Source organism: Impatiens glandulifera, chromosome 6 (genome assembly GCF_907164915.1).
Source record: "Impatiens glandulifera chromosome 6, dImpGla2.1, whole genome shotgun sequence".
In the NCBI taxonomy this organism is placed as follows: Eukaryota; Viridiplantae; Streptophyta; class Magnoliopsida; order Ericales; family Balsaminaceae; genus Impatiens; species Impatiens glandulifera.
The window spans coordinates 53,982,533-54,009,210 of record NC_061867.1 but is presented as its reverse complement, the minus strand read 5'-3'; the positions used below and the strand labels follow the sequence as shown (position 1 = coordinate 54,009,210).

The window sequence follows — 26,678 nt, the reverse complement described above, 5'->3', positions numbered from 1 at the left end:
ATTTTTTGTTTATGTCATTTTAGTTTGAAATAGAGATACGATATTAATCACACCAAATTAAATCGGGTTTGGTTTGGGTTGAATCGAGTCAATCAGATCGGATTCGAGTTAGGTTTAGATATATTACAAATGAACAGATCAAGTTCCGATTAATAGCGCTACCTGTACCGACTACCGACCTGTATTGTCACACCTAATTTCAAAGAAACTCTCGATTTTACGAGTTTGGAAACTACCGATTAAATCAGAGAAAAAACCGTAATTGAGAACAACTCCTTTTCCCTGATCATTTTATTCTATTAAGAGAAATGGGCTTTTGTATTCTATTAAGATGAATGGGCTTCTTCTTCATCATTGAAACCTCATTGTTGTCTTCATCATCACTAAGAATCACCATGTTTTGAAACCACAAAGCTTTCAGAATCTCTCATGTCAACAAGGCTTCTCTCTCGTATCAAGCCTCGTCACGAACTAAACTCATCATCTAAACCTAACTTCTCTCCACCACTCCCAATCCACATCAAATCTCTCATCAATCAAGTCTGTGAAATCCTCAAAACTAATGAAAAATGGGAAGAAAATCTGGACAATCTTCTCTCCCAAGAAGAAATCGTTCCATCCGACGTCGCCGGTCTAGTCTTCAGCCATATTCAAGATGCCGAACTAGGTTTAAAATTCCTCGACTGGATCGATCGTCGTCCTTACGGATGTCCTCTAGACGGGTACGCATATTCTCCTCTCTTAAATCTATTAGCTAAATCCAGAATCTTCACTGAGATTGAAACACTTTTGAAAATCATCAAAGATAATGGAGAATCGCCGACTGTTCAAGCTTACAGTTCTATAATTGCATCGTATTCAGATTCCGGTTTAATCGATAAAGCATATGAGATTTATAAAACTGCTGTTTCTCCTCCAAATGTATTTGCTTGCAATTCTTTGCTTAATGCATTAGTGAAAAACAATAGAAATGAAATTGCACGCCAGGTGTATGATGAAATGCTTCAAAGAGATATAATTGATGATTACAGTACTGGTATAATTGTTAAAGGGTTATGTAAACAAGGGAAGATTGATGAAGGTAGAACTGTTATACATGAGCGATATGGAACTGATTGTATACCTAATATTGTCTTCTACAATACCCTTATCGATGGTTACTTCAGAAATGGCGATTTCGAGAAAGCTTGCGAGCTTTTCAAAGAGCTGAAACTTAAAGGCGTTTTGCCGTCTGTTAGAACTTATGGTTCCATGATCAATGGTTATTGTAAAGTCGGAAAATTTGAAGCTGTTGACAAGCTTTTGAATGAAATGAAGGCGAGAGGACTTGATAATAATGTTGAAATTTACAATACTTTGCTTAAACATGGTTGGGGCAAAAAGGAGATTGTTTGCGAGCCTGATATTGTCACGTATAATACGAGAATTCATACGTTATGTAAGAACGGTTCTTCGGTTGAAAAGCCCTTGGAGGTTGTTAAAGAGGCGATAAGAAATGGAATGGAGGTTAACAAGTTAACATACACTCCTATCATACAATGTTATTGTCGAAAGGGTGAATTTGTAAACGCGTTTAATCTCCTGATTGAGATGACGAATAGAGGGATTACGGCTGATGTTGTGACCTACGGAATTCTCATTCACGGGCTTGTTTCGGCGGGAAAAATTGATCTCGCCCTTGAAGTTCGAGATAAAATGGTCGAGAGAGGAGTTTACCCCGACGCGTGTATTTACAACGTTTTGATGAACGGTTTTTGCAAAAAGGGACGGCTTTCGACCGCAAGAGAATTGCTCGTTGAGATGATCGATAGAAATGTTCGGCCTGATTCGAACGTTTATGCGACTTTAATCGACGGTTTCGTTAGAAACAATGAAATTGAAGGAGCGAAACAGATCTTCGAGAATGATCTTGATCCCGACGTAGCTTGCTACAACGCTATGATTAAGGGTTTTTGTAAGTTGGGGCAGTTGGAGGAGGCGGTTATTTACGTTAGAAGAATGGAGAAAGCTGGTAAGGCGCCGGATGAATATACTTTTTCGACGTTGATTGATGGATTCGTTAAACATAATGATTTCAAGAGCGCGTTCAAGACGATTAGGGAAATGGTTACGAAGAAATTCAAACCGGGCGTTATTATCTATACTTCGCTTATTAACGGTTATTGTCGTTTGGGAGATACCGAAAGAGCGAAAGAGTTGTTTAATGAAATGTCATCCGACGGTTTGGTTCCTAATACAGTTACCTACACCGCGATTATATCGGGGTTTTGTAAACACGGGAAACTCGAGGAAGCAGCTTCTTTCTTCCATAAAATGCTTTCGAATAAGTGTGTTCCGAACGAGGTCACATTTGGTTGTTTGGTTAACGGGTTTTCAGTTTCAAACGAAATAATTGAATCGGCCAGTTTCGAAACGACGTCTTTGCTCTTGAGCGTTTTTAGAACGATGGTATCGGATGGATTTGATCGAAAGACGGCTGCAAATGATGCTATAGTAGCTAGTCTTTGTTTGCATGGGATGACGAAAATAGCTTTGCAATGGAGTAATAGGATTTTCGGCAAGGGTTTCTTGTCGCATTCAGTTACGTTTACGTCTCTTTTGCATGGGGTTTGTTTGGAAGGAGGGTCGAGGAATTGGAAGAATGTTCTAGAATGTAATTTAGACGAAAGTGGACTTTGTGTTGCGGTGAAATACTCAATGATTTTAGACAAATATGTGCGTAAAGATGAAGAGTTGACATTGGATGATGCTACGGAGATTTTAAAGAGTCTATTGAAAGAACATCGAAATATTCGTAGTGGAATATTATGATTTTGTAAATTTTGGTTAGGATCGGAGATAAATCGAGTTGTATTATGATTCTATTTTTTGGACAATACTTTTTGTTTAGTAAAAGAAAAATTAGAGTTGTAAAGTATAATCTTTATGTTGATTAAAATTTAAATGAAAAGAAGAAAAAACCAAACAAAGCTTAGAATGATTCTTAGTGTTTTTTTGATTTAAGGTTTAGAATTTAGAAGTTTTTTTTATGCATTCATGGTTTAGTATCGATTTTTTTTTAATGTTTTTTTTAACAATTACATTTCAATTTGTATTAAAAGAAAGCACGTAACAAAGTTTACAAATACACATAAAAAGAAAAACAATACATTCATCACCAATGCATTTAAACAATTATTTTCAATCTTCAATAAAAAATAATCCTTTGAAGTAAAAAATAATGCATATAAATTTCAAGACAATTTATTAAACTTCCAAATCCTAATGTAACCATCATTGTGAGTCGTCACAACCTTCTCCCTTCCGACAGCCAAACATCGGATAGTAGGTCGAGAAGTCTTAGAGATTTGATCAATACGTGTTTCTGGTGGCAGTCTTGTTGCCAAACCGCTTCTTCTTGTGTTTTCCATCATGCAACTAGAGAACAATTCACCCGTTTGTTGATTTAGGATGCGTAGAATACCATCTAGTCCGCCTACTACTAATGTTGAATTATCGTTTCGCATATGATTCATGGAGTATATTACGTTTGGACTCACTCTTTCGCTCCAAAGAGACTTCATTGTCCTGTGCAATAACAAATCATAATCTACATAGTTTAATTTCAAGAAATTCGATATGAATGCCTAAACTCTCGATAAAAAAAATTATAATCTATATAAATTTGACAATTGAGCAAGATTTCTCATCATCGAGTAGTGGAAACAGATGATATCACGTTTAGAAACATAGTACATATAAATTAGGTATTGAAAATGCTGCTATATAAAGCACATATTTTCACAAAGGGTTAATTTAGATTTAATCCAAATAGTCCCTTAGATCATAATCAAATCATGGACTAAAATATTATCACTTTGCTTTTTTATCATTTTAAAATAAGAAATTCAAAGGATTTTTTAGTCATTTAACCAAATAAGTAAACTTTTCTTTTCATAAAACAAGCTTTTCCCAAAAATGGGATTAATTTTCAAAAAAGAAAAACTGCAACATCGAACAAGCTCTTAAAGATGCATCGAAACCATTGAATACCTGATATCCCAAGACAATACATATCCTGCAGTTGATCCAGCAAACAGCAAGTGAGAATTGGGATTGAAGCACAATGTCCTTATGCCTGTCCATAGAAATTCAGAAACCGTCTTATGTTAAGTTGCTAGTAAAAGGTAAAGACATAATAATTAATTCCAGATTGAAGCATACCAAGTTATACATGCTTATGACTATTTGGAAACAATTTTTGTTTCTGAATTTGAAATCAGATGAAAAAAAAAGCAAATGAATTTCTCGATACAAACATAAATACATTTGGTATGAAAATCCACTCCAATGGTAAGAGCCTTGAACTAAGATGCTGAGGTGTCTGGTTTGGTTCTCACTAAGAACACTTTGATTGAAGTTGGGATCATAGAAGTAGATATTGTGCTAGCCTCTCCCATGGAAAAAACCCTAATTTCAAAAATAAAAAAGAACTTGGTGTAATTTGGACAGTTTATCAATCTCTTCAAGGTGTTTTTTTATTAGCCCTATTGGGGCATAATCAAACACTTCCTCCAGTCGAAAGTGCAATTCTATCGGTGAAGTTCAGTATCTTGAATCACATTAGACAACAATTCATCTATCACAACATTATTAGGTTATTTTGTCACTAGCAGGGTCATATTGTTGATCTTCATAGTTTTGGGAATGAAGTAATTTCCTGTATTAACTTTCACTTAATGACCAAAGGAGAGTAAAATATATGCAATGATATTCAACTGTACATGAGAAATATGAAGCAACCTCCATACGCGGGCGATCTCAGTCGAATAACCTCCTGATCTGATGAAAGATCTGATAGCGTAACAGTACCAGCAGTGGATCCACTAATTATCAATTCATCATCAGTTACACTTATGCATGAAACAGGTCCATATTGCATCCTGCAAATTAGTTCACAATGTTGAATTTAGATCAAAGACATAAATGCGTGATAATATTACATTTGTTATGTTTGATCAAAATAATCTTATTAATCTGGATCATTGTCCAGAAAATAATCTTTATACCAAGATCTGGATCATGATATAAGAAAACAATCATATACCAGAGGGAAGAAAAAAAATCATTTTCATTTTTAACTTCGACAATATTTCATTGGAATTATGATTGTGACAAAATATCAGTTTCCATAAAGGCTCAACCTTGTGATAGAACAGGGTTAACATGATATTTTACAAACCTTATGATCTGTGAACACTTTTTGCTGTACATATCAAATACTCGGGCAGTCCCATCCTCACAGCCAATAACAGCATTGGGATCTGCAAAACTGTAAACAAAATGTTGAATTCTCTATTCATCCAGCAAAAAACACTTTACCTCAACTAAAATATGTTCTTCAGACATATGCAGTAATTGGAGATCCAAAATACTAAGATCAATGTTTTGTATGCGATAACTTAAATTTCTTCACTAACTTGAGTATTATAAGCGACATAGAAACACCACTCACCGCATACATAGACTCTTTGGGAAAAGGCCTTGATTTGAGGAAAATATGTTTCTCCTTCCATTTCGCCTCCATATGCATACACGAGAACTCGTGAGACCAACAACCTGTGGAATAAAAGAAATAATCAGTTAGCTAGAGACAAAGATGAAGAAATTAATAGGGAACTAAAACCAACAAAGTAAAATTGAAGAACAATAAGAATATAAGGTTAAGAACCACTTATAGTGGCAACTATAACTAGGCAAAAAGTTTCAAAGCATGGCATATGTAAAAAAGCAGTTTCATGGCAAAAATGTCACGAAAGAAGTAGAACACAAACCTAACAAAACTATGAACAAGAAGAATAATAGTACTTTTCTGACCATAGTTTTTTCCTTAGAGGAGATTAGAATAACATTCTACCGCCGTGACCCTCAATTCAATCAAAGTGTGCTTACTGCTTAGTGTGAATCGAACTGAAAACTCATCCTCTTAATTCAAGACTCTTACCACTTGAGTTACCCTGGGTGGGTAGGAAGGATAATAGCATTCTGTTAAGAGAACTATTCCATAGATTAAAAAATTTACATTCTGGATTTTGCATAAAACTGGATTATGGCCTTACGCTTAGAGCTTGTTTGATCTGGGTGAAGGAGTTATTTGTTTGAGCCAATTGACCAAAATATCTTTAGTATTAAATATTTTAAGATGTTATCAAAAATAAACTAAAGGTATTTTGGTTGATAATTTGATAAAAGAAGTGATTGATAATGGGAAATTGGTTAAATCCAAATAAACCACATCTAACAAGCCCTTAGCTGTTCTGGATTATGGGGTTGGTTGAAGACTTGAAGCTGTTCTGTTTATCATAAATGAAGCCTTTACCACTGATTTATTTATATCTTGTTGAATTATAAGTGGAATATTTGTCCCTAAATATTAAGAAAAAATTAAAATTTGCATCAAATTTTTCTCATTCTGAGATCAACTCAAAAAAACATAGTTCACAATAATGTACAAAGTATAGCACTATAGCTACATTACTTCCACTCTAAATCCATTCAGCTGACTTGAATTTCATTTCAGCAGATATTTTGACAATATTGACAAATTTGAATATCAAGAACCATCTTGTTTAAGTTCTTACAAACCGAGGATCAAAAGCAGAAGAAAAGGAAAGATAGAGTATAATATGCTTACACAATGCAAGAAAATTTTATAACTAAATTTTAGTTGGAAAAAATATAACTATGAAATTGCTTTACAAAAATTAATCCCATTTTTCGATGATCTTCCTTGTTCACTAATCCTTTAGATCCTTTCTTATATATTCAGTTAGCATTACATGCCCACAGATAAATTCTTATGCTGATAAACCAGTAAGAAAAAAGCATGTTTTATCTGTTACCTTGGTCTCATCAAAATCAAAATCAACTAGAGAGGCTCGATCTGGGAGGTCAAATTCCTCCAAGCAGTTGTAGTCTTCAGGTGACCAGAGTCGCATAACCTAGCATCAATAAAGCTTGTATCATTATAGTTAATGTGCAAGATATCTCCAAACTAAAGGTACAAAATGTGAAATCAGTCCGAAGTTAAAAACAATTCATTCATAAAGCAAAATATCCACACGTTATACACAAGTCTGGATTCTTAAAGTTCCCTAACTATTTGAAGCCAGATGTGGGAAGAGATGAAAGCTTCTACTGGTTTATAGTAATTTCCAAAAGTGATGTAACTTCTACAGTTATCCCTATCTTTCGTCCTCAAAGATTGGGTCTCATGCTTCAAGTTAACTTCATGGCACAATTAATGAACTATAATTATTCACATGTCTTGGTATTTTTTTTTCTTCTATTTTTCAGGATTTTCCAGTATCGAGAAGGAATGTATAAGTTGCAATATGATTTGCAAATCAATTATCCCAGTTGGAGAAGAATCAACATAATAGAAAATAGCATAAAGCAGATCCAAGTAGAGACCCATTAGATTAATGCATTCTAAATGCTACACCTTACATTTTTTTTTAACATGCTATAACTTATATATTAAACACGATTAAATGTTCAGCTGAACTATTTTGATTGGCACTCCCTCAAAATGATACTTCATGGACCAAACCCAGTTTCTTGTCGTTTACGGATATCACATCCTTGGATAGGTAAAAGATACTGACAATACAACAATGTAGGCATAGAACATTGCATATGACATAGACCATAATACCTTATCGCCTACACCAGTGAGTACTAATCCCCGCTTGATTCTGCACTGATCAATTCTGGGAGCAAGCAATTTAAAAGTATTAGACAACTATCCAAATGCAAATAAAAAGACAAAACTAGTTATACACTAATATCATTTATCCATAGACAAATTATATGCAGCAAGTTTCTAACATTGACTTCTCCAATATTAATAAGGATAACAGGAATTCAAATAATCTATATTCTGTTGTAATATTCAAGACTTGTTTTATCCAAGTTCCTTCAAATGGAACTTGGCAGACTCCAATAGAAAGGCAAAACGAAGAGAAAATGTGACGTATTTACATTGGATAAGAATAAAGAACAATTTCTTGTATGACTGGAGAAATTCGAGATTATTTATAAAAAAAACAATATTACTTCACAGCCAAAGCGCGTGCAAACAGTTATTAATGCCAAACAACAATACATCAATTTCTAAACCACCCTCATTCATCCAACATAACCTCTTGAATAGTTCCAGATCATTACAAACAATCTTTTGAACACGAGTCAACTTGAAGACCGGTTCCCTTCTTTCTCCTTTGTCTATGAGACCTGAACCATCTATCTGTATAAAGGCCAGGTGGTAATTTCTTAAACCTCTTTCTTTTCAAATCCAAAATTCTACATTCTCAATACAACTCATTCTTCTTCTTAAACGTCGACTTTATATGAAAATTAACTCTCGGCATACTAATGAAGGTCCATGTAACAATAACAGGTCATCAATTACATTTCAATCACGGTAAACCATGTGTATAACGACATCCTTAAAGACATATAACTTACCTGACATCATGTCCTTTCCACTGAAAAACATTGATGGAACCTTTCTGCAAAGAAAGTCTATGTTGATCTGCGACTAGCTCTTGCAAGGATGCGCTTAGTGACCCTCCTGGACCTGTTGACAATGTCTCAAAGTGGCTGGGAGGTGCATTTAGTTTCTTGCAAAGAATTGATTGCAGTAACTTTGTCTTAATAATTGCTGAGTTCCTAATAATAGATGGATATGCAATGATAACATTAGTCCCACGAATTATCAGTTTAATGAATAAAAAACACATTGATTTGGAAAGTATCAATGAGAATATGCGATAGATTTATAGCTGTTGAAATAGTAGTTGCCAACTTGTATCAATGTAACTAATGAAATTTGAATTGAAATACATGTTTTTTCCGCTAAGATTGAAACAGGCTGTGATATTTGAAATCGGTATATTCAGAAACTAAAAGAATATAGCACAGCAAAAGGATGGTGAGACCTCCGAGTAATGATGAAGAACAGAAATTTAGTGTCATGAATGGCTTAGGAAATAATGTGCCAACACCGGAGTGGATTTGAAAAATGAAATTTCACTCTCCTATTAGATTTCAAGTCCTATAAAATGCTCGTACATCATTCCGACACCATGACACCAAATTCATGTTCTCTATCGTTACTCTCGTGAGACCTCAAATGTCTTCATTTTAACTTTCTTTTCTCTTAACTAGGGTTTAATCCAGCATCAAACCGCCATGTGGTATTCAAATTTGAGACATCAATCTCTGAAACACCAAATTCATGTTCTTATCGTTACTCTCGTGAGACCTCAAATGCCTTCATTTTAACTTTCTTTTCTCTTAAGTAGGGTTTAATCCAGCATCAAACCGTCATGTGGTAATCAAATTTGAGACATCAATCTCTCAAACACCTATTATAAATAGCAAATGAATAATAGATTCTGGTTCAACTGTTTCATAAATCGACCTCACAAATATTTGTATCTACATCCAATGGCAATTCAACTACAGTAATCCGTTGCGGATCTTTAATCCTAACTAATGGTCTACATTTAGACTCTGTTCAATCCGAATTTCTAGGGAGAAATGAATCGAGTTCTACAGCTTAATTCTGCAATACATACGCAATACATTCGTTTACAGCATTGGCAATACACCTTCTGAAATTGAAAACTGGAGAGAGGAAACCAGACGTACCAGTATTTGCAGACTAATGAACAGCGACCAACATCGAGAAGGTGTAGATATGAGAAGATCAATGAAAGAGAGTCAGTACTGAGAGAATTGACCGAGGTTGGAGCTCCTGAAGTCCTCTTCTTCGACATCGCCGGCGGCGGTTTGCCGGCGACGGAGGCGGTGGTGGTTGCGGCATTTGGTCTCGACGCCTTCTTCATTAGAACCTTTTACTGTATAATAATAATAAGAATAATAATAAAAGCTATAAATTCATTAATAAAATTCTTTATAGTACGAAAATAATTACGATTTAACCGAGATTCTTCGGTTTTCATTTAAAATATCTTAAGTTGAAATTAGTGGTATGCATGTGCGATTCTAACCTTCTACATTCAAACCAAAAAAAATAACGATTCCACAAATATGGGTTATTGCGTTTTATTGGAATTCATAATCTCGAGAATATGACATGAGTGGTTGCTAATTGATCAAAATCACGAGTTCGATTTTCATTTAAAACGCCTTAAACTTAAGATTTAAGTGAGTGTCATGTGAGGAGCATACTTACATCATATAAATTGTGGGTAGTTCATATGTCTTAAGAGATCAAATATTACGAGTTCGATTTTCACTTAAAACGTCTTAAATTGAAGTGAGTATTATAACTTGAGTTACCTACAATTGCGTTTTATTGGAATTCATAATCTCGAGAATATGACATGAATGGTTGCTAATTGATCAAAAGTCACGAGTTCAATTTTCATTTAAAACGCCTTAAACTTAAGATTTAAGTGAGTGTCATGTGAGGAGCATACTAACATCATATAAATTGTGGGTAGTTCATATGTCTTAAGAGATCAAATATTACGAGTTCGATTTTCACTTAAAACGTCTTAAATTAAAGTGAGTATTATAACTATGAGGGTATGTTACCATCTTACCTTCAAGTAGTTCGATTCTCACTTAAAATTGTAGGTAACTCAAGTGACGAGTAATTCCTACCAATTCAATAAATGTTATGGTTGTAGAGAGTGATGTTAGTTCCATATATATCATAACTCGTATAGATAAGTTAATGAAATTGATGATTGGTCGTATAGATAAGTTAATGAAATTGATGATTGGTCGTATAGATAAGTTAATGAAATTGATGATTGGTCGTGTTTAAAAATGTCTAAATTGGTTTGAAACAAACCAATGTTATTAAATTTATTAATATATATAATTTAAAAATATACTCGAAGATTATTTCATCTAAATCAACACCCAAATAAGATATTATAAAAAATTATAATTTTAAATAAATTGGGCTCAACGTCAAAACAATTACCTAGAAAAAAAAAATCTTTTTGAGACCATTGATCAAATCTACTAATTTTAACTTGGTCAAGTGACATGTTACAAAAAAAAAATGAGAGCCTACTAAGGCATAACTAGATAAACACATGACTTAAGAAAACAATTGTCACAAACAAGATCATCTCAAGAACTAAGAACTAGACTTAACATTTCTCAAAAGTAACAAGATCATCTCAAGAACTAAGAACTAGACTTAACATTTCTCAAAAGTTACATTTGATGATAGATCTTTTGGTCAACAAGAATTTACGAATAATCAATAGAAACAGTTAACATCGTCCCCTGAAAAAGGTTCATCGGTGGGTCATCTGACTACCGGAGCTACTTGAAGGGTTGTCTTCTGCAGGTACTTGTCGTATTTCATAAACCTTCGGTTGAAGCCTAAGAAAAAAATCAATGTTATTTTAATTTCAGATTAATTGAACACAATTCAAAATAAGAACTCAATAAAATGAAACTATAGTGATGAATTCATCATTCCATGAGTCAAACATCTAGTGCAAGTAAATATTATCCAAAAAGAGACATGATCAGCAATTGCTGTGCTAGATGAAACTAAAACAATGGAAACTGAAATTATTCAATCAAAAACGCAAAAATTAATTGATAGTTTCTCGTCTGTTTTCATCTACAAAAGTGTTTCCAAACCTAGAGCTTGTTTGATCAAATCACCTATTATTTCAACCATATTTATAATCGTTTAGAAACATTGTCTGAATTAAGTTATGTTTCTAAACGTGATCTCATCTGAATATGAACGGGATAAGTGCCAAAGTGTTAACAAATAAATTTATTCACGGTTTCTCACCTATATTCATATTCATATTCATATACAGAAAGTGTTTTCAAATGGGCACAATCATTTAGGAGCAACAAAAATATCTACCATTAGATACAGTCTGAATCTATGTCTAACTAAGTTATGTTTCCAAAAGTGATATATGCAAATGAGATAAATGACAGAAAAACGATATCTCATCTATATTCATACTCAGATCCAGAAAAAGTTTCTAAATGGGCACATCATCTAGGAGCAACAAAAACCACTACCCGAGTATGATTTCATATAATTTAGCCAATGGATTTGAAAAATAATACGAAGAAGAAAAGACATACGCCAATTCTAAATTGATGTCGTCGTTGTGTTCTTTATCAGCTATAAGATTGCATGTTGAACTAGCACCTTCACATTTCAAAATAAAGTGATCTCTTTCCAAAGGAAAAGATCCCAGATAATCAGGCCCCGGTTGTGTGCTCACGGGGAAGAAACTCCGAAGCTCTTCAACCTAAACTTCATATTAAACAAAATATAAAGTAAGAACAGAAGATTGTGTAAATTGCAAATGGAACAAGTTAAAAAGTAAGAAACAAAAAAAGTTACTTGCCTGTTTTCTTAAATTCACATTTTCCATAATAGCCAAGTGTTCCTAAAATTTATCGAAAGTATTGTTGAAAATTGAAATCTCCAATGGCTTAACATGAAACAGCATCAACTAAATACCTGAACTCTAGATCGTTCTAATTGTTCAGTCAGCAGTTGCTCCTGAAATAGTGAATTGACGTGAATTTTTTGAGAAGAAGAAAAAACCATTTACAATTCAAAAGAAAGGATGTGATCATTCAAACCTTCCTTTCTTTCACTGCTAATAATCCTTCATTGAGTTGTTGTTCTATATGTTGCAAATCTTTCAATACCAAGCCTGAGAGATCCTTACCCATCAACTGCCTACAAATCAGGACCATAAAAGAAGATCAAAAAACTATTTTCTTGTATGCTGGTTAGTTAACGAACACTCACATTTGTTTCCATTTCAGATTCTCTATTTCTTCTTTTAAGATATCTGCTTCTAACTCATGCTTCTGTCATAAACAAGGTACAAACTCAAACTTCAATAGGAATAGATGTTTTTTGAGGATTTGAAGGGAAAAAAATGTGAGACAATAACCTCTTCCTTATGTTCCAACAATAAGGATTCCTCGGAAGAATCAATATGCTTATTGTACCTCAAAAGGGTTCTTTGCATTCTGCAGACAAATCAACACAGATTTATTTGTTTCTTAAATTTAGACTGTGATCAAAACCACACTATTAGAAAACAGGGTCATTGTCAATTGTCTTGTTGTCATATTATCTCAACTAAATCATTCATCCCCAGAACAATTAAAACTACAGAATCAACTGTTTTTAGTAGATATAGAACATGAAGTGAATCTGTAGATGTCTAAGAAACTAAAAAAGAAAGACAAATTACAATGAAAAATCCATCAATTCTTGTAACAGTCATTGTGGAGTTCGACATCAAATCCATCAAATGTAATCGAGTTTAAATGACAATCAAAGCAACAATCAACTGTTTTTAGTAGATATAGAACATGAAGTGAATCTGTAGATGTCTAAGAAACTAAAAGAAAGACAAATTACAATGAAAAATCAGACAATTCTTCTTGTAACAGTCATTCTGAATCTTATCTGTGGTTAAACTTACACTAGGCTGGTTTATTCAAATGGAGTTCGACATCAAATCCATCAAATGTAATCGAGTTTAAATGACAATCAAAGCAACAATCCACTGTTTTAGTACATATAGAACATGAAGTAAATCTTTAGATGTCCAAGAAACTAAAAGAAACACAAATTACAATGAAAAATCAACCAATTCTAGTAACAGTCTTCGACATCAAACCCATCAAATGTAATCGAGTTTAAATGAAAATCAAAGCAACAATCAACTGTTTTTAGTAGATATAGAACATGAAAAGTAAATCTGTAGATATCTAAGAAACTAAAAGAAAGACAATTTCTCAATGAAAAACCAGTCAATCCTTGTAAAATCGAGTTTAAATCAAAATCAAAGCAACAATCAACGCATGCAAAACAAGATTGAAACAAGAAAACGAGAAATACCCTTTACTAGAAAACTCAAAAAGCTTTCCAGTATTAGAGAAGATAATGAGAGCGATTTCAGCATCACAAAGAACAGCTAACTCTCTTGCTTTCTTCAATAATCCAGCTCTTCTTTTAGAGAATGTAACTTGTCTGCTATTCGCATTCTCAATCCTCTTGATTTCAATCTTCCCTCTTCCCATTTAATGAAAACCCTTTTCAATCTTCAAAACCCAGATACAATTATAAAAGATCCTTCTTCTTCCCCTGCGAAAATCGTTTTATAGTATGAATAAATAGAAAGAAAGAATCCTTCTTTGTGAGCCCAATGGACCTTTGTCTATCTTTTTAGGGGAATTTCCAAAGATAGGAATTAGGGTTACTAAAATTAGAGATGAAAGACTAAATTAAAGAGGCGTGGAATTGCTTTTGCCCCAAATGGCGTCCGCCTGTAAACGGCAAGCTTGCATGGCTTTCTCTCTCTATCTCTTCCCCTATCACACTCTTCTCTTCTATCATGCCATTGGTTGGAATTTTTCAAAAAAAACAAAAATCATAATAATTATTTAATTTATTTTTTTGGTATAAAAAAATCATACTATATAAAACTTTTATTTTGATATATACCCAAAGTAATATAATTCTATCTAATATTCACACTATAAGAAAAAAAATATTTACTTACAAAAAAAAATATGATTAAATATTTTTTATCATAAAATAAAATATATTTAAAAAAAGTTATATATTTTTAAAGATTAACTTGATAACATATTATATTTTATTGGGTCTATTTACAGAAATATATATATAATAATAACAATAATAATAAAATGCCTAGGAATAGTATATAATTAATAATATTATAGTTTAATTATATATGAATATTTAAAAAAAATTAAAAAATATTATAGTTTAATTATATTTTAATATAAATTTATATAAATGAATTAATATGAAATATGTTTGAAAAAAAATATGTTAAAAATCCATAATATATATTTTGAGTGATAAAAATATTTTTATTAGTTGATGAATGTTTGATCTTATACAAAATTCATAAACACTCTAGTTTTTAAAATATAAATTAAATTTTAATTATTTATAATTTTAGTAGTCATTATAGTTAATTTTATTATTTTAGTATGTTAAATATATCAAAATTATGAAAATCTACCAATTTTGGTATCAATATTTTGCAATAAAATATTTTATTATTATTTTTATTGAAAGAAAACTCACCATTTACCAAAAAAAAATGTTCATTAAATAATGTATTTATTATTCAAGGATAATAAATTAATTAATAAATTTACCTAAAAGTATGAACCAATTTTAAAATAAATATTTTAAATTACCTCTTTAACTATAAGTTATATTAAAAAACTAAAAAATTGACTTAATTTGTTTTATGAATGTCAATTGTTATTTCACTTTATTTATTTATTTATATATATATATATATATATATATATATATATATATATATATATATTAAATAACCTCTTTAACTATAAGTTATATTAAAAAAGTAAAAATTGATTTAGTTTATTTTTTAATGTGAATTGTTATTTCACTTTATTTATTTATTTATTTATTTATATATATAATGTTTAAAGTCGACAAACACCAAATTAATTCACGTCATCAAATATATAATCTACGTCATGAATGTATTTTCTCTATCTTCTCTTGTACTTTCTCTTTTTTAATAAAATTTTGTTTTCCATTACCCCATATTAATATAGATAATTTATATATATATATATATATATATATATATATATATATATATATATATATATATATATTAATATTGATTCAAGATATAATTTTTATATTTATTTTATTTATATATATAAACAATTTTATTTTATTTTTGTTATAAATATAGTTTACCTTCATAATTTTATATTTATTTATTACCTTATATATATATATTATTATTATAGACACCAATTTTTTATCCCAAATTTTATAGTTTATGCTTTTAATAAATTGAGCTTATATAAAAAAAATATTTTAAAAACTAACAACTTTATAAACAAAAACGTCAATATATATTTTGTAATTTTTTTTATAAATACCCGAGGTAATTAATTAAATAAAACCTTGAATATTCTAAATATAATAACTTTCCTAAATGTTGTAACATAGACAAATTACTACATTAACTTATAATTAAAAATCCAAATCAATTATTTTAAACTCGATTGTTCTAAAAATAATCGTCATTAAAATAAATCGTGCAATGAGCCCGTGAATGAATTCAAATTTTTTTGTATAGCCTCTGATTTATTAAAAGCATAAATTATAAAATTAGGGTGAAAAATGAGTGTCTACAATTATATTATTTTTTATCATTAATTTTATATAAATATATTAACTAATTGGTAATAAATATTAAATACAAAATATATATACATACACAAAATAATAAAATTATTTTAACAATCATAAATGGTCTAGCGGTTTAAATGTTCACATTTTTGTCGAGTGTGAGGTTAAAATTAATGGTTGGTATGAAGATCATTTGAAAGTGTGAGGTCACGAGATGGAGGTCGGGTGATAGGTGGTGTGTCGAGTGTGAGGTCAGAATTAGTGATTGGATTGACGAGCATTTAAAAGTGTGAGATCACGAGATAGAGGTCGGGTGGTTAGTGGTTTATCGAGTGTGATGTCGGAATTTGTAGTTTGTTTGGCGAGAATTTGAAAGTGTGAGATCGGATAGTGGGTTGTTTGTCGAGTGTGAGATTGGAATTAATGATTGGTTTGACGAGCATTTGAAAATGTGAGGTCACGAGATTAATGTTGAGTGGTGGTTAATGGTTGGTTTGACGTTAGATAAGAGGTCTGTGATCAATTGGAATTGGTTGTTGATTTATTGAAGTGGGAGTAAAAGAGAGGTTGATTAAGATTGGTGAGTGGTTTGTCGAGTGATATAGGCATATGAAAAAGTGTGAGTCATAAGATTAGGGTTAGTGAGTGATTTGATGAGGGGATAAAGAGACATATGAAAAAGTGTGAATCACAAGATAATGGTCAATTGAAAGGTTAATAGTTTAGTTTGACGAGATATAAGATGTGTGTCATCAATTGAGGTTGACTAAGATTGGTGAGTGGTTTGTCGAGAGGATAAAAAATGCATATAAAAAATGTGAGTCACAAAATAAGGGTCAATTGAGGGGTTAAGTGAGTGTCGAATCGATAAAATATATGTTAATATTAAGTTTAAGATTAAACCTATCTAATTTTTACATAATAAAATTAATTAAATTTGAATAATATTAATTTTATCTCAAATATTTATAAATTAATAATATTTTATATATATTTTTGTCCGTACAAATACAAAATTCATTTTAATTTCTATAATAAAAATAAATCATAACTAACCAAATAAAGTATTATTAAAATATAAAAAATATTATATTTTGTATTATTAGATTATTGTAGCTATTTTTTATTAATAAATAAAAAATAATAACTTTTTAAATTGTTGATTTCATTTTAATAGAACTAAATATGTAAATCAACTTGAAAAAGTATGCTTAATAAGTGTTTATTTAGTATTAAAGATATGATAAATTAAATTAATTTTTTTTATTAGATGACAAGTAAATAAAAAAATTATTTTTAAATATTATTAAAATAAATGATATTATTTTTACCAAAGTTTTATTTTTATATATTTGATAAAATGAAAAATTCAAGTTTAGAAAAATATATTTGATTTATCTATGTTTTGATTAAATCTTACTAACAAGAAAAAATATTTATCATTTAAAAAAATAGTAGAAATGCATTCTATTATTATTTTGATTCCTTGAATAGCAACATCTACACCATAATCTTCCAATTCTAAACTTGTCTTTTTGGAACAAGTTTAATTTTTTTTTAAAAGTTTTCTTAATTTTTTTTATAAAAACTCTCTCCATCAAATCAAATATTATTTAATCATCAAATTATTTAAATTATTAATTAAAATACAAAAATTAATTTTTACAAATAGTTAAATTGGGGTTCATTATTGGAAAATTTGATTAAATGACCTCAAAGATCAACCTATTTGACCTTTTGACCAGCGTTTAAAATAGTGACACCTTTTATTTTTTTGGACAATTTTACCCTTTTGCGAGACGCATTTCCAATTGCGTCTCGCAACCGAAACCCTATAAAATCTTTTTTTATTTGTTGCTTCATTTTCTCTCTCTTCTCGGTCTTCTCCGCTCTAAACCCTAATGGCGGAGAAGACTTTCTCTTTTCATCGACGAATAACACAATGTCGAAGAACATCATTCCACTATATTCAACGGCGAAGAATGACGAAGAACTTCCAACGGCGAACTGTGAAGCTCCAACGACGAAAGATAAAATTTCCACTATTTTCGTTTATAGATCAATATTTTGTGATTATTTCGTTTATAGATGAATGTTTGTGTTTATTTCGTTTATAGAATGACATTGATTCGTTGATTCGCCTTGATTCGTTGAATGCAGGTGTTGATGGTTGAGTCACGCGGTTGCGTCACGCAGTTGACACGTGTCACAATTTATTTCATAATTTCTTGGGTTTTATTTGAAGGCGGGTTATAATTTATTTCATATTGCTAGCTCTCTTGCACCCGCCGACTCTTCCTACTCTCTCTCTCTCGCACCTGTCTCGACGGCTCTTCTTGCTCATCTTCTCGTTCATTCATCGACTTCATCAGAAATCAGGTTAGTGTTACTTTTGTTGGTTTTTGTGTTATGGTTTAACTTTATTGCGTCTTGTGAATAGTTTAAGGATTATGTTAGGGTTAGGGTTGCGTCTTGCGAATGGTTTATGGTTTATGTTAGTTGCGTCTCGCGGTTGTGTCTTGCGAATGGTTTATGTTAGGGATTAGGGTTGCGTCTCGCGGTTGCATCTCGCGGTTGCGGTTGCCTGTCGCGATTGACAGTTATTTCTAGCGATTGATGGTTGCTTCTAGTTTGTTTTATATTCATTGTAAAAGGTTTTCACCAACAATGTTGTTTTTGTTTTTCCCTTTTGTAGATAGCAGACATCGTTCCTAATTTTCTTAGTAGGATTTCTTTGAAATCTGTCCAAGCCCTAAAAAAAATATCTGATAGGTTTGAAAAGATGAATCTTATGGAGAGGGCTCTTAATTGCCAATTTCAGTATTTATTCAAAGGAGTCCCGCACTTGTTGTTCTCAGGAACAATTCTACATCAGATTCTGCTTCGGAAGGTTAAGTCAAATTCGAATAGGATGATTTTTAACTTGAATGGGGATGAACTGAGTTTTGGTATGAAAGAGTATGCCTTGATTACAGGCCTCAACTTCGACAGATGGCCTGAATACAAAGATGAATGTCGAGGTTGTCCACCCTTGCTGATAAAATATTTCAAAAGGAATATGATAGTTCGAATGCACGAGATGGAATCTTGTTTTATGACAAGCTTGATTTGCCAGTACCTATTTTCATTTGACCCAAAGATGGATTATAAATTTCAAAATCATCCATATGGTTGAAGATGTTGAAGATTTCTTCTGATTTCCATTGGGAAAGGTGTCTTTTAGAGTCACCATGAAGGGTCTTAACTAGGACATGAAACGCCACATGTCCTTATATATGTTCAAGATGGGGACTAAAGTTACTAATAATTTTGCTTATAACATTTATGGGTTTGCACTAGCACTACAAGTGTGGACCTATGAGGTTATCCAAAGCTTTGTCCCTAGATTCGCCACAAGGAAGAATGTTGATGGCCCTTTACGCCCAAGGATACTATTGTATCAATCCAAAAGGAAGAACACCATTCAGGAGGTACATTCTGTCCTTAATAGCACTGTGTTGTCTATGATGGAAGAGTCATCCACGGAGAAGAGATAGGTTATTTATCAAACTTTTGTAATATGGTTGATGTAATGTTAATACCAAACTTTTGTAATATGGTTGATGTAATGATATCAAACTTTTGGAATATGGTTGATGTAATGAGATGAAACTTTGTTGATGTATTAAATGTTATATATGTTATTGTTTCTAGGTTCTAAGCTTTCACAATCGCGTCTCGTGGATGTAGTTGCGTCACGCGGGTGCGTCTCGGGGATGCGATTGCGTCTCGCAAATGTAGTTGCGTCACGCGAATGCAGACTTAATAAACAAAACTAATCATCTGAAGACCAAAAACTCTTCTTTTGCTTTACATTTTCTTTCTCCATAATGATAGATGATATGCATAATTGTATGAATATTATATACAACAAGAAGTTCATTCTACACAACAACAAGTTCATTCTACAACAACACAATTTCATTCTACACAACACAAATTCATCTACACAACACAAATTAATTCTACACAACAAGTTCATTCTACACAACAACAAGTTCATTCTACAACAATACAATTTTATTCTACACAACACAAATTCATTCTAATTTCTACACAACAAAATTAATTCTACATAACAAAATTCATTTTACACAATAACAAGTTCATTCTACAACAATACAATTTCATTCTACACAACACAAATTCATTCTACACAACATAAATTCATTCTACAACAAGTTCATTGATGCTCTTCTAAGCTAAAGGATCGTACATCTGAGATGATGACTCGTACAGCTAAGATGATGGATCATGTTTCTGAGATGATGGCTCATGTTACTGAGATGATGACGGCTCATGTTGTTGAGATGATGATGACTCATACTGCTGAGATGATGATGCTCTTGCTCTTGTAGTAGATAGCGCATGCATCACTAATTTGCATGTTGCCTTATTATGTCCTAGACCTGCACATGAGCTGCATAAACGCACAATACATGACGGTAAAAGGCTTTGAAACCCCTAATTGAGAGGCTTAGGGACATGAACATATACTTGAAGTGGCCGAGCTCGTCTGACTGGATGTCTGTTATGGTACTAGGATTATTCTTCTCCAACATGTAAATGTATGATGACAATTTTCCATAAGAATCCTCTACCGTTCCTCGTACCGCCATTAAAGTCATTTCCCTTGCCCTCCAAGCCTTATTATAAGTCAAAAATATCACATAAGTTGACTGCATGTCTTTAATTATTTTCTTAGTTAAGTGGTTATGGTGATAGTCCATGTACTTACTCTTCATGCACTGCCCAATAACCCACGCCGATGTTTGCATTTTTTTTCTCTAACCTCGACAAAACTGAGCATGAGTGTTGTTGGTTAAATTTCTGAATCTTAAACATCTCAGACAAATTACCTTTCACAGCACACAAACTCCACTTGCATGTCTCATCCAAACATTTCACATTCCAAAGATGTTTTCGTAACTTCACCACTTTGAATTCAAAATGATTAGTCATCGCATATTTATATAACATCAATTGAAGTTCTTTTTTATTATCAAACAACACACCGACTTCCAATACGGTTTCACTAGTTAATGCCATCGCAAATGAGGGGTCTGTCAGTGATAGGTCTATCGGGTCTGTCGGGTTTGTCGATGGTGTAGCCATTGATGCTCTTGCACTAGATGGTGTACCCATTGATGCTCTTACACTAAATGATGTACTCATTGATGCTCTTGCACTAGATAATGTAGGTGTTGATGATCGATGTGGCGTGCGTGCAATTGCTGGTGCGACACTAGTAGTAGCTTGTAAGTCACTAACCCATTCATAATTAAAGTCACTAATCCGTTCATAATTAATCAGTTAATGATGAGCCCGTTCATCTTCTCCTCCTCCTCATCCTCCTTATTTTCACTTTCAAATACAATCGGTTAAGGAACAACTCCAGGTATAATTTTTTGAGTAAGTAGTGATAGTACACTATTTTGACTTTGGTACTTCTCTACTATAGAGACACACAATGGTGACGAAGTGCGACCCGAAATCATCGTGATAAATAGGTGCCCAAATCATCATCTACATCAATAACAACAAGGGGAAGTTTTGGCGGAACATCATACATGACTTCAATCACTAAATCATATGTAGACTTCTGCACGTTAATCTTCTAATAGATGATATCAACTAATTCGGCAAATGTAGTATATTGGGATATATCTAAAGTTTTGCATGATTTTGCACAGAAAGACCTAGCACCATCAACTGCAATTTTCCACTCTCCATTATACACAACAAATACGTCAGCAAATACTTCAACTGCAATTGAAAACAATGATACTATCAATCGCGAGACGAAACCGTAACAATGAAATGTAATTACTAACTATAAATGGTCTGGTCGTGAGACGCAACCGCATTCACAAGACGCACCCGCGAGACGCACCCGTATTCGCGAGACGCACCCGAAATTCGTCGCAACGAAGGCATTTACCCAATCAATCCCTAAACCTAACAAATAATGCTTTCAAAGAAAGAAATAAACAACAAGTGAAGGACAAAAGAAGCATACCAGTAGTAGTGGACATCATGGTTTCTTGCCTTCGCTGAGATTCCGACGTCCTTCGTTGTGATTCCGACGTCATCGGGAGTCTATCTTCTTTTTAGAGAGAAGGAGGAGAAGGAAGAAGACGTGAAGAGAGAGAACAGGGAAGAAAGAAAAGAAAATGGAAAGAATTAGAATTTTTTTAATTATATAGCAAGGGCATTGTGGACTTTTCACAATGCACCCAGTTGCGTTACGCAACTGGAGGTTGCGTGACGCAATAGGGGCATTTTCGTCCAAAAAAAATAAGTGTCACCAGCGCATTTTATTTTATGTGTTGGGTGGGTCGGTACGGTATACCTTAATATTTTATCCATACCTTATACCTTACCTAAAATTTCGGTATGCAAAATATGCATACTTTTACCTTACCTTGATTTCGGTATACCTTAATTTCGGTATATAAAAAATCATACATTTACCTTACCTTAATTTCGGTATACCTTATTTTCAGCACGGTATCGGTATTATATCTTTGATACCTAAAAAATATATTAATTTAAAAAAAAATCAATCACATCGGTAATGTAGAGATTGCATATATTAAATAATATTTCAGTATAATTATATCTTAATATTATTCAAAAATTATATTTTTATAATTAAATTAATATCAAATCTATTTAATTATTCCCTTATAAGTATTATATATATATTTATATATATATATATATATATATATATATATATTAACTTATAAATACTATTTTGGTATATCTCCATATACCAAAATTTTAAAAATTTCATACCTTTACCGTACTAATAATTATGGTATCGGTATCATACCTTACATTTTTTTCAGTATACCTTAAAAGTCGATATTTTAGATATATTACGGTACAGTATTTTCGATATACCTTTAATATCGGTAATTTTCTCCACCCTTAGGCACTCACAGCTTTAGGGTCATTTGATCAAATTTCCATTATTAGGGTTGATTGAAATTTTAGACTTCTACTTTCAAAACTTACAATTTAAATTTTATTATGGTTAAAGTTATACCAAACAATTTAATTTGTTTTAACAATTTTAAACGTGATTAACTTATTATCTACTTCACATTTATAAATAAATAAAAATTATATTAATAATATAACTAATTAATTTTAGCTAACAAAGAGTTTTGACTATATAATTTCATATAATTAATAGTCGAAATTATTAAATCTCTAAAATTTAGTAGTTAAATTAGTAACATTAATATTTTATTTATTATTTATAAATATCACATGTATAATATGTTAATAATGTTTGAAAGACAGAATAATTTTAATATAACTAAAAATAAAGAGACTCAAATAATTATAATATTTGAAAGACTTTTATTTATTATTTATAAATATCACATATATAAATAATGTTTGAAAGACAAAATAATTTCAATATAACAAAAATAAAGAGAGTCAAATTATAATGTTTGAAGCACTAAAATCTTAATTAATTTAATAAAAAAATGAATTTGATAATTACGCCTGACAACTTTATAATTTATTTTTTAAATTCAACTATAATCAAATCATATTTTTTTTCTCTTGTCCATCAAAACAATGCATTAATTAAACAAAATACTAAAAGATCATATATTTCTTTTAAAATAAAAATATTTTATCATTATAAACTCATACTACTTTTCTTTTTTTATTAAATAAACATTTTTCTCAAAATCACTATAATCACATTTTTTAAAATATATCCCAACTTAACAAACTCTTAATTTATTTTTGTTAACAAATCTCTAATAGCCTAATTAAAAAAACATAAAAATACTAAAATAATCTTATATAAGACTCTCTCTCTCTCAAGCTTTGAAATTAAAAATGAAAATGAGTAAAACCGTAATCAAACAATATTTCATCTTCTCTTTTTAATTCTATATATTTTTTTATAAAAAAATTATTTTATTTTATAAACAACTACCTTTTAATATAATTTTTACCAAAGAAACATTTCTCCTTAAAATCATCACTGATCAAGCATTTTTTAAAATAAATTCCAACCAACAAAATATTAAAATTTCAAATAATATTTTTTAACAAATCTCAAATAACCTAATTAATAAAAACATAAAATACTTAAAACAAAAATTCAAGTAACTCTAAAGCGGTGAAAGTAAAAATGAAAATGTATAAAAACCCTAATAAGTTCACACGTGTCAATAACCGCATGTGTCAATAGCCTACGTGTCAATAACAGCATGTGTCAATAGCCTACGTGTATCTTATAACACTTGGCACGTGTACATCTCACCTGACTATATATATTCCCACTCAATTTGCTTTCACTTTCTTCTTCACATCAAAGAAATAACCGCCATGGATCATCAAGTTGCAGACAACAATGGCGGATCAGAAGGAAAAGAACATAACAACGAAAGGATTCCTCTAATGGCGTTGAATCACGTATCCAGACTCTGTAAATCAGTAGAGAAATCCGTCGATTTCTACAGAAACTTATTAGGTTTCGTTCCAATGAAGAGACCAGACTCATTCGATTTCAACGGCGCTTGGTTATTCAACTACGGTGTAGGTGTTCATCTCGTTCAAGCTCCTGATTCTAATTTACTTCCAAAAGTTCATCGCCTTGATCCATTGGATAATCACATATCATTCCAGGTAATTAATTGATTAATTAACCTCGCTTTTTCTCGATAATGATTGTTTGATTAGATATGTATATGATAGTGTGAGGATGCGGGAGTGATTGAGGAGAAATTGAAAGAGATGAATATTGAATATATAAAGAGGAATGTGGAAACGGATGATAATGATGATGATGGAAGTTCAATTGATCAGTTGTTTTTTAATGATCCTGATGGATTTATGATTGAGATTTGTAATTGTGAGAATCTTAAGCTTGTTCCTTTGGAGTGTGATGATGAACGGATTAGACTTGTTCCTGGCCGTCATAATCCGCCTGTTGAGATTGGAAATAAGGGGAAAGAATGATGAATCTAGGTTTATTATTAGTGGTTTTTGGTTGGTTTGAATCGGATTTTCAGATGAAGTTGTGTTTTCCTCAATTTCAGTTTCTTCCTACTTTCAAGTTTATATGTAATATACTATATTGAACAATGGCTAAACTCGAGTTTTCACCTACTCGAATTTTGAATCGAATGAACATGGAATTATCGGTAACAGAAAGCGATAAAGATTAATCTTCGAACTCGAATTAAGTTCTATAATTTTCGATTTGATTTGGTTTGGGTGATTGAATTTTGAATAAAAATAAATTTATTTTTGAAATGGAAATGATTATAAAAATCGATAAAAGACAATTATTATTTTAGTTTTACTAATGTGGTTTTGTGAAAAAAATAAATAACCAAAATTGTGTAATTGGGATAGACCAATTTTATAAAACCGGCTTGAGATAACAAAATTGATATATTTATGATCGAATTGTTATATATTATTATACAAAGTTGTCATAATGTCATAATAATATATGTTGTATTTTCAGATTATAGAGTTACTTTTTGAATTTATATTATTATTATTTTAAATCATTATCAGTTTTATAATATAATAGTAAATGTCATAATAATATATGTTGTATTTTCAGATTATAGAGTTACTTTTTGAATTTATATTATTATTATTTTAAATCATTATCAGTTTTATAATATAATAGTAAATGTCATAATAATATATGTTGTATTTTCAGATTATAGAGTTACTTTTTGAATTTATATTATTATTATTTTAAATCATTATCAGTTTTATAATATAATAGTAAATTTTGACAGATATATAAGGTGATACAAAATTATTTCAAATAATTATCTAAAAAAAATTCACACATGTTATTTTTTTTTAAATATTAATCTTTTAAAAATTTTGAGTTGAATTTTTAATATATAAACTATTCTCAATTAAGAAAAATCTATTCAAATTTTTAAAATTTGAATAATATTTTTTTTTTGAATTATTTTTGGAGTTTGTCATGATTTTTTTCTGTGTAATAAAGGAGTAGAAATTTTTGGAATTAGAAAAATTAATATGGTTAATTTTGTTTTCAGACCCGGTTTAATTGATTTATTTGTTTTTATATTATTCTTTATAGTTAAAAGTAAAAATATTATTCTTTTTCTATTTTTATAATTAAAGATAAATTAATTTTATATAATTAAATAAAAATAATAAGATGGTTAAAATGATTGTTTGACTTATATTTTAGTATAAAAACTAATAAAATCACTACATCAAACAAGTTCACGAAAATGGAAACGAAAACAAGGTCAGAAATTCATTTGTAAAGAGATAAAAAAATCTCTTGAAAATGGACATATTCGAAATAAAATCAATTAATTTATTTTTCTCTTTGACAAAG

The 26,678-nt window shown here is 30.9% G+C and overlaps 4 protein-coding genes across 5 annotated transcripts; 2 read left to right on the top strand and 2 right to left on the bottom strand.

The window, feature by feature from the left end:
* Positions 1-376: 376 nt before the first annotated feature.
* On the top strand, positions 377-2,963 carry LOC124942616 (pentatricopeptide repeat-containing protein At1g52620). 2 transcript variants are annotated; one of them, XM_047483150.1, is made up of 2 exons: positions 612-722; positions 863-2,963. In XM_047483150.1, the coding sequence occupies exon 2, from the start codon at positions 1,000-1,002 to the stop codon at positions 2,809-2,811; it is 1,812 nt and encodes a 603-aa protein (XP_047339106.1). In that variant the 5' UTR covers positions 612-722; positions 863-999; the 3' UTR covers positions 2,812-2,963. The 2 variants fall into 2 exon arrangements, with proteins under 2 accessions (XP_047339105.1, XP_047339106.1); XM_047483149.1 differs by having other exon boundaries at positions 377-2,963.
* Positions 2,964-3,185: 222 nt separating this feature from the next.
* LOC124943401 (F-box/WD-40 repeat-containing protein At3g52030) lies at positions 3,186-9,898 on the bottom strand. Its single transcript, XM_047483909.1, has 9 exons — positions 9,697-9,898; positions 8,509-8,712; positions 7,697-7,751; positions 6,882-6,980; positions 5,495-5,598; positions 5,222-5,311; positions 4,783-4,922; positions 4,033-4,117; positions 3,186-3,567 (listed from the first exon to the last, which is right to left on the bottom strand). Exons 1-9 carry the CDS (start codon positions 9,891-9,893, stop codon positions 3,234-3,236), a joined length of 1,308 nt encoding a protein of 435 aa, XP_047339865.1. The 5' UTR covers positions 9,894-9,898; the 3' UTR covers positions 3,186-3,233.
* A 1,419-nt stretch (positions 9,899-11,317) lies between these two features.
* Positions 11,318-14,121, bottom strand: LOC124942905 (MADS-box transcription factor 23-like). Its single transcript, XM_047483476.1, has 8 exons — positions 13,940-14,121; positions 12,981-13,059; positions 12,833-12,894; positions 12,661-12,760; positions 12,536-12,577; positions 12,420-12,461; positions 12,151-12,320; positions 11,318-11,415 (listed from the first exon to the last, which is right to left on the bottom strand). Exons 1-8 carry the CDS (start codon positions 14,119-14,121, stop codon positions 11,328-11,330), a joined length of 765 nt encoding a protein of 254 aa, XP_047339432.1. The 3' UTR covers positions 11,318-11,327.
* A 10,540-nt stretch (positions 14,122-24,661) lies between these two features.
* LOC124943912 (glyoxylase I 4-like) lies at positions 24,662-25,294 on the top strand. The gene is made up of 2 exons (XM_047484369.1): positions 24,662-24,961; positions 25,031-25,294. Exons 1-2 carry the CDS (start codon positions 24,662-24,664, stop codon positions 25,292-25,294), a joined length of 564 nt encoding a protein of 187 aa, XP_047340325.1.
* Positions 25,295-26,678: the final 1,384 nt, after the last annotated feature.

Excerpts from the sequence above, each read along its gene's own strand:
- LOC124942616 (XM_047483149.1), top strand. The coding sequence starts at position 430 with ATGTCAACAAGGCTTCTCTCTCGTATCAAGCCTCGTCACGAACTAAAC.
- LOC124943401 (XM_047483909.1), bottom strand. The coding sequence starts at position 9,893 with ATGAAGAAGGCGTCGAGACCAAATGCCGCAACCACCACCGCCTCCGTC. Across the intron at positions 7,752-8,508 it reads TGGAAAGGACATGATGTCAG|AATTGATCAGTGCAGAATCA; the intron begins GTAAGTTATATG and ends GCTTGCTCCCAG. Across the intron at positions 3,568-4,032 it reads GTATTGTCTTGGGATATCAG|GACAATGAAGTCTCTTTGGA; the intron begins GTATTCAATGGT and ends GTTATTGCACAG.
- LOC124942905 (XM_047483476.1), bottom strand. The coding sequence starts at position 14,121 with ATGGGAAGAGGGAAGATTGAAATCAAGAGGATTGAGAATGCGAATAGC. Across the intron at positions 13,060-13,939 it reads TTTGAGTTTTCTAGTAAAGG|AATGCAAAGAACCCTTTTGA; the intron begins GTATTTCTCGTT and ends ATTTGTCTGCAG. Across the intron at positions 12,462-12,535 it reads TAGAACGATCTAGAGTTCAG|GAACACTTGGCTATTATGGA; the intron begins GTATTTAGTTGA and ends GATAAATTTTAG.
- LOC124943912 (XM_047484369.1), top strand. The coding sequence starts at position 24,662 with ATGGATCATCAAGTTGCAGACAACAATGGCGGATCAGAAGGAAAAGAA. Across the intron at positions 24,962-25,030 it reads ATAATCACATATCATTCCAG|TGTGAGGATGCGGGAGTGAT; the intron begins GTAATTAATTGA and ends TGTATATGATAG.